At 39.8% G+C, this 16,665-nt stretch overlaps 1 protein-coding gene across 5 annotated transcripts in view; it reads left to right on the forward strand.

Moving 5' to 3' along the window:
* zfhx3b (zinc finger homeobox 3b) overlaps window positions 1-16,665 on the forward strand; it is a 286,091-nt gene that overhangs the window by 255,802 nt on the left and 13,624 nt on the right. For 4 of the 5 annotated variants that reach the window (XM_031846039.1, XM_031846038.1, XM_031846040.1 and 1 more), the window contains 3 exons: window positions 3,222-3,329; window positions 12,531-12,667; window positions 13,239-13,439. In XM_031846039.1, the coding sequence (XP_031701899.1) occupies window positions 3,222-3,329; window positions 12,531-12,667; window positions 13,239-13,439 (446 nt within the window). The remainder of the gene's footprint in view (window positions 1-3,221; window positions 3,330-12,530; window positions 12,668-13,238; window positions 13,440-16,665) is intronic. The other variant, XM_031846041.1, reaches the window with a different exon arrangement.

A 16,665-nucleotide genomic window follows, 5' to 3' on the forward strand; every position in this document is an offset into this window, starting at 1 on the left:
CCCCCCCCCCCCCCCCCCCCCCCCCCGCACCTCATTAATGTGTGTGAGCAAGTTGCTCTCTCCCAGCTTGTATAGAGTGACACCTATGGGCCTGATTAAGCATCTGCACTCACTAGCAAAACACAAGAGGGGAAGGCTGCTAAGTGTCTGTATGGTGTGTGTGTGTTTGTGCGTGTGCGTATGTGTGTGTGTGTGTGTATGTGAGTGAGTGTGTGCGTATGTCTGCGCGTGTCTGTGTGTAAAATGCTGGAACAGAGAGCCCATGGACTGTCCCCACTGAGTGAATGGCAGAGCAAAGCTGATATTTATATGCTCAGAACAGATGAGTGTAATCTCTGTGTCGGCAATGGGCTTATTCAGCTTGCATGATTAGATTAATGGAACTGTTTCATATCATTGTATTAGGATGGTTAATGAAGACAATTAATTAGAAGACAACCTTCAGGCTATTGTCCTTAACATCTCTCAGATTTGGGTTAGAAATGGCCTGCCGCCATAGCTTTGAGTGTTTCTCCTCATCTATTTTCAGAGTTAATCTTTGGCTACAGTGTTAGTGTCTCTTTCATTTGCATCCTACTCTTAGGCCACTCATGACCTTTCATTAATTATGGTCGGCCTGGCTTTAATCATTCTGTAATACCGTTGAAGATGAGATGAGGAATAGGCAAAGCCATTTGCCACTTAAAGATGCAACACTGCTCCTGGAATTAAATCTCTGCATTTCTGCATAAATCATGGCCGATGCTCTGTGTTGTGTGTGCTAAAAGTGTCATATACGTTGATTAAACATCTAAATAAAGAAGTCTTGAAAACAGGAAGACATATCAGTGCGCAGTATGCAGGAAGTTGGGGGTGGGTACAGGGAAGATAAACAGAATTAGAATGTTGGCTGTCTATCACAGTAATGTTTAAGCACGTGTGTATTAATGTGTAGGTGGGGAATTAGTCTCACTACAAGTGTCACATAGCTAAGAAATTACACCTTGCCCCATTTTTTTAAAGGTGAAAAAATTTACCTGCGGATTATTTTGTAATCTGAGCACCTATGCAGCTGTACAGTATCCTAATTCTCACAGAGTTGCGGATATTTATGCAGGCAGGAGTTAGATGGGATTTTGTGACTCAGTAGGAGGTCTCTGGTTTTCATGGAATGTTTAAGATCCACCTCACCAGCACGGGATGGGCTGCACCGCATGGAAGTCATGGGTTGCCTTGGAAACATCATAGAAACATGGTTGAAAATAAAAGAGTAAAATGTATTCATGTGGGTGGGATCCAGAGAACACTTAAATATGCTTTTTTACAAGGAGTCAGTCATCCCTTTTAAATATTTGTATTTAAACACGGGATCATTGGATCACAGCATTAATGTGTAACAACACAATACATGCAACAATCGCTTGGCTCAGAGAGCTGTGTCCTACAGCATTTCTATCAGCGAGCAGAAAATGGAAGATATCGCTCTTGTCCTGCCAGTAATACAAATTCCATTGACTTTCATTGTTTTTAAACTTAATAACCCCATATGCATGCATAATACAATTGTATATGTTAATGTAGCCATAGTGCGTATTTGGTCAACCTTTAACAGGCAAGACCATTTTATATGTGCCTTAAAAATAGCACGCTTGTTGTAGATATTTTGTAGATATTTCTTCGGCCTACAGAGAAAAAGACGAAGTCAATTTAATTTCACATACACCGCAGAGAATGAAATGTCAAATCACAAAAAAAAACTATAATTTTCCATAGTGTATTTTTCATTAATAAACATGACTTACTTGCATGAGGCATCTCTATTTACACCTTTAGGTGGAAATTGTTTCTGAATATATTGTGAGTATAAGACTTCAATCCATCAGGTTTGTGAGGAAAGCCATGTGGTTCAGAGATGTAGAAGCATTCAAAGTGTATCTGTGGTAATGACACATACCAGAGTTTGAGAACACTATGTCAAAAGTATGTATACAATGTATGCAATGTTTCACTGACAGGATAAACAGTGACTGTTGTGGATAATGTAACGTCATAAAAGTGGTTTTGGCTGTGGGTAGTCATGTGGAGTGCTAAGATTGGATGTGTGATGACTGCAGGGCTGAATACTTGAACAGGATATTTCAGTAGCTGTTGTAGCATTGTCAATATATCAATAGCTCATAGAGTAGAGACCTGAGCATGAAAGCATTTTCAAAAGAACATTTAAGTACATTTGCTGAGAATTAGCTGACGTGTGTAATAACTGATAGGGCCTATTGACTGCGGCCTAGTTTACTGTTGTCAAATCAATGCTATTGCATGCAGGTCCCACTACTTTTAAACAAACTTAACAGGCAAAGGGGATGTTCAGGGGGCACTGGAGGGAAATAAACAAGATTGATGCCCTTTTTACTATCTGTTTTTGCTATCTTTCCTCTGTGTGTTACTTACAAATGGCGTTATCGGATATCTATTGTTTGGACTTCAATGCTCCTAAATGGCCTGATATATCGAGCTGAGGCTTTTAAGGTGGTTACAGGGGACTTCTGTCTTTGACTTGGCATCAAAATAAGATGAATTGTGGCTCTGAAAGTTTTAAATATTTATGATTTTCTTTCTTTTTGCAATAGTAAGATATAAGAAGTGAAATGAGGCTTGTGTAGGTAAGTGAAGTAGCAGATTGCAGCAGGATAGTAATGAATGTTTGTGTTCATGTGTGAGAAAAAGAATGAGGGCTTGTCTACTATAAGGTCTTCCTTTTTAAGGTAACTGCTCAATTATTTTTCCATCTGCCCACTTTAGACCACATGGGAGGTTTTTTCCACAGTTATATGTCCACAAATAAACAGTGGAAACCATATTATTGGCATGATCTTGAATACATGGAAAAATATATTTGCTCTCAATACAATATACAATACAATACACACGTAATAATTACAATAATTATAAGAAAATATCTAAAATAATAGTTATAATAATGCTATTATATATTTTCCAATAATCTTCCCTTATGATATAACTCTGATTTTATAATTATTGTCAAAACAAATTTCACAGTGATGATCAGACAGCAAGGACAGAAAGCAGATTCTGCCCTCTTTGTCTGCTAGCCTTGCAACTGTGTGTCAGCATATGTAATTGTTGAAAGCTCCTATAGAAAAAAACGCTGCCGTCCCTTTAAGTGCTTCCACCAATTCTGATGGCGTGGTGATTTACATATCCCATCCTCCCTCCCCCTTCAGGAGAGCTGAGCGAGGATGTGGAGGCTGCTAGTGAGACCACCACAGACCAGGAGGACCAAACCAAAGACAGAGAAAGTGGGGGGGAGAAGGAGCTCACCAAAGGGACAGGTAAGGCCAATATTTACACCACACACATTTAGGAAACTATTCACAGGAAACATGTGGCCCTGCACTTGAATGGTGTTGAACAACCAGACTTTTATCAAAATACTGAGAGCTTTTTTAAGCATTAAACACTCTCTCTAAAATACTCCCACTTTCATGCTGCAGGTTTCCAGCCATTAAATCCCATCAGATACAGTTAGGATAAACTATCAATTTAGATGACATGTTCAGGCGATATGTGACCCATGTTTTGTCTTTGCTCAATAGGTGATGTGAAGAGAGGGGCCTGTATGTATAATTCCAGCTGAGCCATGTGTGTACACACATGTGATAGCAATGCCCCCTTCCCAACTTTGCTGCACACACACACACACACACACACACACAGGAAAACAGACAACACTTACCTGTGTTTAATGTTATCAGATCGGGATGGTGTTATCTGTGGGCTTCTTTATTGACAGGTGTAGGTGGTGAATCCTAAGCAGGGGGTTGGGCTTAGGAAGAGGGGAGGAGCTTTAGGCCTAAACAATCTTTGGTCAGAAGGTCCCAAAAGAACATCTTGAGCAAATTCAATTGGGCTATTTTTCCAGTTTGAATGGTTCAGCATGCATGTGTGGAATATTTTCTCTCTCTGTTTGTTGGACCTATTGTGACAATCACTACACCACATGGTGAAAAAAAGGTATAAACATTGACCAATGTTTGAGTTTCAGTATGATTAGGGTCAGTCTGAAAGACCCGATATTGTTTTAAGAGGACATTTTGCAATGAAAGATGACAGCACTGATGATTGTAAAAGTACACCACCAGTTACGGTTCTTATAGCAGTATTGCACTGTACTATTGTTGGTGGTACTATAACTAGAAGTATTTAAGTTAGAGCAGTTTTTTTGACAATTATTAAAAGAAGAAGAGGGAGCTAATTGAATAACACTGATGCTCTGTGTGCAGCCAGTGGCAAAAAGAGTTTTTCCATAGATTGTCAGATGTGTGAAAGATGTCGACACTTCTTTAAACACAGAATTTGTACGGCTACTTTTCAAGCTGTGCTGCCTGGCGTTATGTCCTCGACATGAATGAAGCATGGTCTCAAAGTTTAAAGCAAGAATCTGAAATTCTAGATTTTGTCCCACATATCGTACAGTATATGCGCATCACTGCATCTAATTATATACAGCGCTTTTGTTTACGGTAGACTGTATACAGATATCTGAAATATCTGTGTAAATTAAATATAGTTTCGTTTTCCTTTTTTATGCACAATTTACTTTGTACGCCTGTGTGCTGGCAGATAAGACATCTCTTATTCAATAGAAGAGAGTTCTGATAATGATGACACTGAACATTAACAGGCCTGGATAGATGCTTCTCACTTGTCTAACGTTGTGTGTTACTGCAGGATGTTTTGATTTACACTAGTCAGGTTAAAAGCTGGAAAACAATTCAGACCTTTTGCATACCTAAGTTTTTTATAAAGTGTAGGGAAAAAAAACTTCATCACAGTGTTTGAAGCCTAGCCTTTGTAAAATGTCTTTGATATTCGAACTTCTATTTTAAATGAGGCTGAGTTGTTTGTGCTCTTTGAAAGGGCGACACTCTTCTTTGATGGAAGAAATAATGATATGCATGCCTGACTGAATATGGCTAAAAGTATGTTTTAGCACATCAAAATAAAGCACTTTAAAAAGCATTAAAATGAGCTGGCCGATTAATAATTCACTCATACCTGTGGTGCACAGGAAGACGACTCCTCGCATTAGGATTCCTCCTTTTTGAAAGGCATGCAATTTGATACAAGCATATTCAGTTCCTTTCCTCCCCTCTGTCAGTCGCTAATCACCAAATAAGTGTGTTTCTGTGTTTTCACAAAGGAAATATGTGCTTGCATATGAAAAATTTACAGCTTCCCAGCAGCTTATTAGAAACGCTTAGTTAAAAATAGCATGTGCATTAGGGAACCAGGTCTGAGGTTCTGTTTGATGTCAGGGAAGAGGTGGGTGGGTATGTTGGGGTGGCGGGTTCAAGGCTGTGTTGTCAGCGAAAGGTTGACAGCTGTAGTCTAATAGAAGGGTCCCTTTGTGTACTTCAAACTTGTTCTGATTGGTGATTACAATACCCATGCAAAGTAAGTGCAAAAAAACATCTTGTGGGGAAAAAGAGTGAGGAGGAACTCACAATTAATTTGGTAAACAGGGGAGCGCTTGTTTGGGCAAGTGATTGTCTGAAGATTCTTCTACAGTAGGCACACAAAAAGTGTGTGTGTGTGTGTGTGTTATAATACGGTGTATGAGCGTCTTGGCCAACCTGTTATTTATCTGAAAGGTGCTCGGTCTCCCACTGTCTGAGACTGAGCTGTTTCTAAGGTCCATCATTAGAACTGCTGAAGTATTTTTTCTCATGGTTGTGATGTAGCTGTTGGAACAGAGCACAACATTGTACCTTTACAAATGACAGTCACTGTCAGACAGACAGCATTAGTGAACACAGAAAAAAGGCTTCCTCCTTTTTAAAGCCACTGTCAATCTTATTTTCTCTTTCTTGTTCCACAGCTCCTCAGTGTTCATTAAAATCATTTAGAAGTACATCAGACGCCTTTGTAAAATGCATATGTATTCAGCATGTCATCTCTTGAAAGATGCCTTCATTATTCTGTTGTTTTTTTGATTTATCTCAAAGATGATACATACATTTACATGTACAGACATTCAGACATATGTAAATGTCATATGCTCCCAACACCTTAAGTAATATGGTGTGATTATGCAGCATATTGTCATAAATATACATCATGAGAGAGGAAAATACAAATTAACAGTTAAAGCCAGTACAAGTGGAATACTAGAATCTTAATGTATGTGGACAAAGATGTTCATGTTGGCCGTATCTGCAATTTTATCATTCAGCATGATTAGTAATTCAAATGGTCATTTTTAATTCTCCGTATGAAATATGTATAAGTATATCCATGAGGCTCTTTCCTCTCTTGCAAATAGGATGAGCTTCTGCATAGGAACAGGATCCTTCATTAAAGCAGGTGGTGTATTCATGCAGCAGCTGAATGTATAGGGATGCAGCAAGGAGAAAGGCAGGGTGGTGAGTGTAGGGGAGATGGGAAGGTGGAGAGAGCAGGAAGAGGAGGAAGGAGAGGAATTGTTAATATATTTGCAGACGTGGACACTTTGATGTGACACATTCAACATAAATGTATGGGACAGGTTGTATTGAAAACTATTAACAGGTAAATTAATCTGTCTTTTTGGTCTTGATTTTTCTGTACCAAGTGATCAAACAATGCAAGAGATGTGAAGTTAGACTAGCGTTTATTAAGGCCAAATAACTTGAGCTATATGGGGAAATTGGGAATCATTTTATTTCTAATTATAATGTAAATCATTGTGTTTTTTTTTAGATGCCATCATCTCAGCCATATTACAACCTTTCTTTATTCAAACATGGAAATATGTAGTGCACACAGCATTTTTTTTCCTGTTAGCTTGGGCTTAAATGTTACTGTTGTTAAAATGTGTAGGAGTATTTTGACATAGTTTTGTGGAGCACCAGGTGACATGCAGCATTCAATTAACTGCTTCTTTTACACTTCCTGTGTACAAATAATGCATATTATGTTATTTTCTTACTAAATTATGCAGCAGAGCATTGTTTTTACCTCTCATGTGCTGAGAATGATGAATAAAATCTAAATATATGGGTGAAATCTATATTTATACATAGTTCATACATACCTTTATGCATTTCAGACTGAACACCTGCAGCGGAGGTGTTGTTTCATTGCCATGCCGAAGTTTGAAGCATGTACTGTAGACCTGTAAGAGATAATAATAGAGACAGTGTAAAGAGATAGTAACAAATTATGGTATATTAAATGTCCTAAAAAATGTTTTAAAGATTTATCTGATTAGCTTGCATTATCTACAGGATGCTCCAAACCTTTCTTATGAGGCTCCTACAGTACTGTAGGTTACTGTAGGTAAAAAGTGCTCTAAATTATGTAAAGGTAAATATCGTTTTGATGAAGACTGCAGCTGTGTTTGCTTACAACTCTGTGTGTTTCTATTAATGTGCTTTAACATTCATATGTGCATGTCCAGGTGTGTTGTGTGCAGGAGATGGACACTGTAGATGCTGCATTTAGTCTGTATAATGAACATGATGATGAGCATCCCCTAGACCCAGCACTATGGCATTGCAGTCTGCTCATATTTTACCGTGCTCTACATTGTGCCGTTTGTCTTCTGGTGTTGCTCATTCAGAAACCGACCTGCAAAATGTTATGGATTGTTCTCCATATAACAATGCAGATATGTAGATTTAACATTAGCTGTGGTTGATGCTTATGGTTAGTTACAATCAAATTATTCAAGTTTATGTTAGTGTTAGTCTAAGCTGGGAGACATTCAGTGCAGTGGTGATTTGTTGTTGCTTTTAAACCCTAAGTAGTATGAGAAATCAGCAGACAGAGCAGTGAAAATGTTTACATATTCATATCACGTCTTTTGAGTGCTTGTCATCCCTCAAATTGTAATTCCTTTTGTCTTTGAAGATAATAGGCCATAAATTGTCCTTGTTTGTGAGCCAACTCCCCGAAAGCTCAGTGTTTATGAGTTTTACCACGGGGTGTCTAATAGGCAAGCACCAGTGCTGTGTCTCAGAGCGTCCTGTTAAGGTGAACGCCATGTCATCCTGTTGTTCAGTGGATTAATAACACTTCTGCTAATTAATATCTCCTTTCAATTTCTTCTAGAATAATTGGCCTTTCTTGCAATCACGTCGTTAGGCTGCATAACACCCTTATACTACACAGTTTTGTGATTTGTTCTTGAACTTCGTAAATAATAGTAAATTATTTCATTTACGGGGGGCAGAGGCAAATCAGAAGCCCTCTACAATGTAAAGGGGAAAGGTTTCAGTTCAGGAAGTGTACCACTGAGGAGCTTTTAGGTTTGTTATGCCGAGGAATTTCGGGCTGAGCTTCAGTTTAAAGTGATTGGCAGACTGTGGCTGTTCTGGGCAAAGTGACAGTAAAGTTATGCAGCCTCGCTGGCGTGGACGGACTGGATGATAGGTTACGTTTTTTTACAACCAGAGGTCTAAAGCTGCCTCGGCGAGACAGGAACTGTGGTAATGAGGGGGCAGAGGCTCCGGAGATGATGAGGACCCCATGTCAGTCAGTAGGATGGGAATTCCCCTCCGAAGCGCCAGGAATCTTTTTTCCCATCCTTCACTACTTTACATATTGTTTACTGTAACTCACATTTTAGAATATGGATAACCTCTCCCAAGGACAAAGCCGATTAATGGCAGCTGTGATTACACTCCTGGAAGATTTCAATTGCAGATGACCTGTTGTGTCTAATTCAGTCTGTGCCGTGTCAGTCACTCTGTCCGATAGGCACCTTTTTCCCCTTAAAAGCACAACAAGGCTGTGATTGCTCCAGAGACCGGTGCAGTGTGCTGACAGACCCTTTGCTGCTTGAATAATACAGTCCAGCTATGGGAGGTGAGACAAGGTGCCAAAGTCCAATTCACTTACGGGACTTGACAGCGCAAAAGCCTCTGGTTTACGGAAAAGGGGCATGAATTAATAATCACCTAATTGGCTCTTAGGTTTTTTTCTCCACTCCTGCCCTGCCTTTTGTGCTTTCAAACAAAAGTCCACCCTGTGTATCTGTCAGAAGAGGTTTGGTGTGGATGGGGGATCTGTGTCTAATGACCAGGCAGAAGAGGTCAGGCTAACAGACAGACTCCTGACAGACATTAAGGTCACTGACGGAGGGGGAACCCAGAGTGGTCTCTGTGGAGGACTACTTGTGAATGGGACAAGCATTGTTAATCTAACCAACCACCAAGGTTTAAATCCTGTCATATACTGTGGTTTTAGGTCTAAAAGTTCCCTAAGCGTCATACAGGGGATGAGACTGTCACTTCAAGAAGAACTCGGCCAGAGTGACAGAAATATTATTTATGAAAGGGAAAACAGCAGGAATTATTCTTAAAAAAAATCAACACACAAATTATTTTTGTATGTTTTCTCTCCCAGCTACCCCCACCGATATAACATCAGAAAGATAAACTAGACCTCACCTCTAGTTGTTCCATAGCACATCTCACCTTTCTCTTCTTTCTGGACAGTACATTGCTCCTGTGATAATTGTATATCCTGTTCCACCAGGACCTAATGTTTTGGTCATTGGTTCTGATCTGCTGTTATTGTAGATCCATATGACTCACATGTACGAATCTGTGCTCGGACACAAGTGTCCAATATGGCCATGTCAGACTGTGCCTTTATGACAAAAATCTTCCCAGCTTTTCAATGTTGCGGTCATTTTTTTCATCACCCTTGACACACAAAAAAACTTGATATAGTAGTTGGATGTTAGTCACGGTGCCGGTGATGGTGTCGGGGTGTAGGGTTCTTAAGAGAGGCGATTGATCAGATTTATAGGGTCTTAATTGGCCATGACGAGAAAGACTGTCTGAGTAAGCCTCTCCAGCCCTCCATCTGTCCCCTTCTCTCTCTTTCTCTCTCTCTCTCCATGTCTTTCTCACACACACATAAAAATAACACACCCTGAACTAAAGCTGATTTGGGCCCCTTCTATAGCAGCTCTCCAGTGCCTTAGCATAAACAGCCACTTGTTTAACCTCTCTGGTGTTAATCGTGGAAGTGGAATATACTTATGATCAATTATGTTTATCCTCTTAATAGTGAGACTGAGGATACTTGTGTCTACTTAATCCATGCTTACTTTCTTTATTGTATGCATGTACCTTAAAGCTGTGGCACGAGCCTTGCGTTACCTACTCTTTGAGTCTCAGATTTTTTCACACTACCTCTCTCTTACTAAAGTTCATTAATTTCCATGGCAATTATCCATATTTAAGTTGTAGCTGCTGCTTTGCTTGTTTCTTTTATGGTATTACTGAGCTGCTGATGTTTCCTAACTAACTCAATAGGCTAGCTCAAAGAGAAAGCTTTTTTTTTTTTTTTAAGGAAAACATATCATTATTAAATGTAATTATGACCGCCCACATATGTGAACGGTCAAAAGATCAACCAGATTGTTAAGATGTGAAGGTGACCACAGATGACCATCCTTGTTTTCCTCGAGAGATGAGTTCAGGGGAAGTAGGAGTGGACTGAAGTAGAGTTTCGGAGGAGGAGGAGGAATTGGTGAGGACAGTGCCATGACTGAGAGGTTAATGTCAGGGAATGGGAGGTTCCTTTTGTTTAACATTCCCTTTGTTTATTGGCGGATGTGTTTAATAGGATTGACTGTGACTGGACCCTAATAGGGCCTCCCTGGCTGATCCCAGTGTCTCTAGGAGATCTCGCAGGCTGCTCTGTCCAAAGCCAGGTCCCCCACTGGGTAATCAGCTCAACTGCCCTCGTCCTGATTGGAGCTGACATTTTAATGTCTGGAGCAGAAGTGTGGTCAGCCCTGCTTAACCTGACCCCCCGACCAACCACCCCTCCCCTACCAATGCCCTCTGTTCTCAATTTACCCTTTCAGGACTGTACAAATCAGGCCAAATTTAACTCTTTATGGGCTTGTTATGGGTTGGCAAGACACCTGTTTAAGTTTCACAGAGAATTCTTTCCACTGGAGACAAAGCGTGATGTTACTGCAGCTCCCCCATGCTGGCTCCTCTTCTAAGCCCTTGCTTAGCTTAGTGCTCAACTGTGATGCCTTTCTGTGTGCCACCTCTAGTTTCTCTTTTTCTTTATAAAGTGGAGTGGTTTTAAAAGTGGCTCCTGTGTGAGGCCTTGCTCTGCAGCCATGAATTTTTTTTAATATTGGTGCTTGTTACATTCAAAGGATTAGCCGTGTGATTCAGTTTGTGAGCTATAGTGAAACACTTGAGGTCACTGTGTAGGTGACTATAATGGAAATATTTTCAAAGATTGGCAGCCACCCGACAATAACTGTCTGTAGCCCATTTTTACATTTCCACGGACTGAACTCGGAAGCATGGCTGTATCCTGTGAATATGCTGGGGTATGACTAATCATCAATCTGATGCCATCTTTGAGCCCAATGGCATGTTCTTATGTCTTGAAAATCTTTGAGTTAAATGAAAGCTTGTTGTCATATGTGACCTGGCTTTGAGGAAGTATCGAGATTTGCTCAGGGGCTTGAAAAGAGGTTTTCTAATCTTCTGTCCTCTTTTTCTCTTTGTCACAGTCCACTTGCACAGAACGACAACACACTGGAGAAGGATTAGCTGGTTACAGAAATGCCAGTGAAACAGAATTTCACTGGCAGTCCCCTGCTTTTGGAAACAAAGAACTGAGGATTTTTACAAGCTGGGTCAAACTGCAGGCACTGCTTGATTTAAACATGGCTTTCTTGATACCTTAAAAATAGCCTGATCACTCTTTTAAAATGAATTCAAATTTTGACAATGCAGAACTGTGACTGTTGGTCAAAATATCAGAAATCTGAATTTGACCCTCTTCTTTAGCTCTTCTTTTTGGATTCCTTCTGTGACGACAAGGACAAAATGTAGTTGAATACACAAGACATGATTGCAGACCTTTTAGTGTTAGCCTTTTTCTTAAATATGCAAACATTACAATATCAGCATCACTTAACTGGTAAAACAAATCAAATATAATATGCACACATTTGAGCATCACATGCATGGGAAATATGAATGGTCCATAAACTGTTATACAGGTAAAAAGTAATTACAGAAGCAAGTTGTGTTTAAAGTTGAGTCTGGTGTGGATCTCTTTACCCTTCTTGCTGTATGACGAGGTCGCAAGATGTTTATGTACCTTGTCTCAAGTTAAGAAACTCATGTGGACTGAAAATATGTGGTGAAACCTAAAGTTGCACCCTGTGGCAAATTAATATTTTCATTAGCGGTTTATGGTGTTGTATGATATCTTGACAAGCCAGCATTGAAAGAAATAGCTCCACTGCAGCAGCATGGGAACACAAGCAAAAAGTGGTGTTTTTTTATGGGGAGACATGAGTTGGATAACAACACTTTCTCTGCCCAATTCCCGTTAAATGCAGTTATATCACATTTAAGAAAGGCATTCCAAAGCCCTTTATCCACAGTGTTATTGATTGACCTGCTCCCAGGCTGCCAAGTCCTCACCTTGCCTTGACATGTCTGCTCTCCTCTCTTCATCCCTCTCTGTTTGTGTGCGTCTTTGTGAATCTGCAGCAGTGTCTGGCCACTCGGAACGGCACCAGTCAGATTCCCCAACCCCCTCCAAAAGGCCGTCTTCGCGGTCAGAAACGTCCGAGAGCCCGCTCTCCTCAAAGCGTCCCAGGACAGCTGAGAAGAGCGCTACGGAGCAGGTGAGAGTTACAAACCACACCATTTTGACAACATTGATGTCTTCAGATGTTCTCGAAACTCTCTGTTTTTAAAACTCTTTGAATTAAGGGACTCTTGCTAAAGGTTATCTCATCCTCAAGTACCAGGCCCTCTTAATGAGCTTGAAAGTTACACACCAATTAAAAAGAGAAATGTAAAAATATACTTCTAATAATTTTAGTTAGTTATCTCGCTGACCCTTTTTATATTATGCAGGGTTTTTTTTCCAAATCTACTAAAACATATTTTAGCCTTTCTGCTGTATTTGCACTGCTAATTGTGTATAAGGTGGAAAATCAATATAGTATTTGACAGATGAGAGCACTTTGAAGTAGGTGCCAAGACTCAGTGGTGCTCAGTATTACACAGTTGTCTGTGATCAGAGGGATCTGCCTGCTTGAGGGAAGGGGGGCCCCAATCTTCTGCCTGATCTACAGCTCCTCTTCAACTTCAACTTCAAGGCCAACTGTGCTCACCACATCCATTTCACCCCATTAACCCTTCGTCGATCTGTTTTTTCCCCTTCTCTGTCTCCGTCTCTCTACCACCCAGATGTACCAGTGCCCCTACTGCAAGTTCACCAACACGGACCTGAATCGTCTCAGAATGCACGTGATGACGCAGCACTCTGTCCAGCCCATGTTACGCTGCCCGTTATGCCAGGACATGCTCAACAACAAGATCCACCTGCAGTTCCACCTCACACACCTTCACAGTGTGGCTCCTGACTGTGTGGATAAGCTTATTGCCTCAGTAAGTTCTCTGTTATGTTTATTTTGCATGTGATTGGCTATCAGGTGGTTGGAAGTGTTGAAGTGTTGACTCCAATATCAATTTTATCTTTCTCGGCCTGCAATGCTTTTGAATCACTTCCATTACCAACCTGCATATTTCAAAGTAACCTGATGTTTTGTTAGATAACTATGTGTTAGATTGGCAGGGTCAAGTACAAATTGTTTATTCTGGTCACCCAGCACCATAGCAAAGAGAATGCATAAGTACTTCAGGAAATGCATTAGCCATAGTTTGTATAAGTCAGGGAATGCAGTGAAGGAAAAGCACAACAGGTGAACAAATGTGTGACCATGCTGTCTGGGTAAGATGTATTGTATACATAGCACCAATTATCTACATAGTCATTTACATGAAACCACAGCCAGTCGAAGTTGTGCTCTATAGGCCCACCATATTGCTACTTTTATACATTATGGCCGTCAGATTGCAGACAATGGGTCTGGTCAAGGACCAGTGAAAGGATTCAGCCAAGAAGATAGCTCTTAAACAATTCACCCTGAAGTGGCTGCCTAGCTGTGAGAACAATTGTCATTCCTGTCTTCCCTCCTCTAAATTGCCAACATTCAGTCCTTTGTCAAACACAAAGAATGCTGTTAATTGCGAAATGGCTGCAGGCAATCCCATTGGCTCATTGAAAACGATTGGTCCTTTTTAGATGCATATTTTTCTCCTCTTTTCATTGTCTTAATGTGCCCATCATCAGAGAGCCTTTCTCCAGCTCTTTTCTAATCACAGTCATTTGGGGAGGGGAACTCATAATCTGTTTTTGTATTTTTTAATGATTTCAAGATGAGCAAGTCTCTTAGCTCCCAGTTAATTTATTACTACACTGACATTCTCGCCATGTCTTTGATCACCTGTGTCATAGTCAAAACAAAGCTTTTCATGAGGAAAATGTTGAAATATTTGTTACACAGATGAATCAAAATTGAATGAACAGTTTTCCCACCTCATGAAATTCAAGTACAAGCAATGGAAATGTTATTATGCACTGCAAATCAGGGCTTGTATATAAATATGTCTATTTATAGACTGTGTAGAAAACAAAACACTGTTCAAAAAAGTGTCAATGTTCAGGTCCATTCCTACGGGAAATAGCATAGAGTATTTTTTGAGTATGTCGCTTGAGTCCTGTGATCTTCGACTCAAGTTAGATTTATATTAGCTGCAATGCACTGGGGCAGCATTTCTACCTAGAGAGAATAGTTTCTTTGCTTAAAATTAAAATTGTATTTGCCCTGTTTTCTAGTAAATCACTGAGCAAATCTTCTCTCTGTTCTATGCTGTGAAGCTAAATAGCCTGCTGGACAATCACAGAGTCAAACATTACTCTGTCTGCTGCCTAGCCATCTTCATCCCCCATCTAGAAAGTAAATGGCAAGCACATTAGTATGGTAGACGGCAATATTTATTTCTTTTATAGAGGTAGTAATGTACTGAACCACTACAAGAGGGCCGTGATAGAACAGAGGTAATATAACACACATTAAAGCTAGCACATTTGTATAACTGGTGAATGCAGATGGAAAGGTACTTTATCCTTTTCACATGTCTAAGGAGAGCAGCCTAATTAATTCTGATATAGGTGACTTTTATTTCTTGCCAAGCATGCATAATGATGCGTTCCCTCTCCCCCCCTTTATCCACCAATCGTCTTTAAACCCCCCCCCCCCCCCCGTGTCTCATGCCTGTCTCATATACAGTACATTTATACAGTACAGTACGTGTGTGCAGTGCATGTATATATATGCAGTCCCAGTCCTCACTCTGTCTCATTTTCTGTCTGTGTAAGATAGGGGTAATGAAAATAATTGTGCTTCATTAATTCTGAGTCTGGCTGGATGATAGCCATTTTGAGCTATGTTTGCCAATTAGGCGGTCCAAATTAAAAGTGACCTTGGGATACTCTGCACTTTCTACTGATCGCCTAATGAAGCCGTTGTCTAGAAACAGTCTACTTTGTAATGTAAATCATTGCTTTTTGGTTTTGTGACTTTCAATGTTGGTTGCATTAATTTCCTCTTTTCATTTTGAAGAGATACAGAGGTACCAAAAACAAAGAAGGAAATGGCTGGATATTTTCTGTCAAATTTGTGACCAAACCAAATAAAGTCTGTACTTTGGGATGGAAAGTGTTAACTGCTCTACTTAACCTTGAAACTCCTGTTGCTTGAGGATGATTCCTCCATGTCATATAGCCTGCAGGCTATATGACATGCTACAGTACGTCCGGCTGTCTTCTCACTGTGCCTATTAAAGGAGTAATTAGAAAGCTTACAGCTCTTACTTTTCAAAACAAATTTCACCAGGATGATTTCCTTAATATTTTTTCTCCTTTTGTCTCCATCACTTGACAAATCTTTTTTTTTAAATGACTTGAAAGGACTACCTATAATTATTAAGGCTAAGAGTGAAAGGTGAAAAATCACTTAAAATTGATGTTCACCTGTGAAACAGAAGGGAAAAGAGGAGCGATTTGGTGGAGTGGTATGAATTGAAATGCAGCATGTAGAGTGAAGCTGAATAATTTGTTTGCGAAGTTAATTGAGGGAAGGTGAAATAGACAGTGCCCCATCTTCCAACCTCATCCAGTTTCAGCCGATGATTATTGTTCAATAGGGAACGTTAATGAATGATTTTAATGAATTATTAAGTGTTTGGGGTGAAAAAAGGTTATCAGAAGGAGACATATGAAGAAAGTTAGGGGAGAGCAGCAAGAATAAACAGAGGTTGCTGTCGTTCGCACATGATTGACTCCAACCTTTTGAGAGCAGGGAGTACCTGGGTTTTTCTCTGTACTTTTTCAATCAATACTTATTCGTCTTTGAAATATTTGAATTAGCAAAGTAAAAAGAAAGATACTCTCCCCAAATTTAAAGTGCAAACCTTATTATCATCAACGGAATTGTTTTTCTTTTGATACTACTGTTTTAGAGCACACAGTCTAACTTAGCAATTATTTTTTTTAAATTGGCATTTATAACTGTACTACTTAAAATTCTGTAGCTAAAGCTGAGATTTAAGATGGTTGGACTTAGTTTACCTACTTTTGTCCTTTATTACAGTAGTCATTTTTCAAGAGTTTTTTCATTGGTCTTATTTTATTAGTCCCTCTCATAAATCTTTTAGCTGGCTGAGATATTGTATGACATGAGGTCCATCAGCCTAATTGCGGCAGCAGAAA

The sequence above is a fragment of the Anarrhichthys ocellatus genome, unplaced genomic scaffold (assembly GCF_004355925.1).
Source record: "Anarrhichthys ocellatus isolate YVR2014 unplaced genomic scaffold, GSC_Weel_1.0 scaffold6, whole genome shotgun sequence".
Lineage (NCBI taxonomy): Eukaryota > Metazoa > Chordata > Actinopteri > Perciformes > Anarhichadidae > Anarrhichthys > Anarrhichthys ocellatus.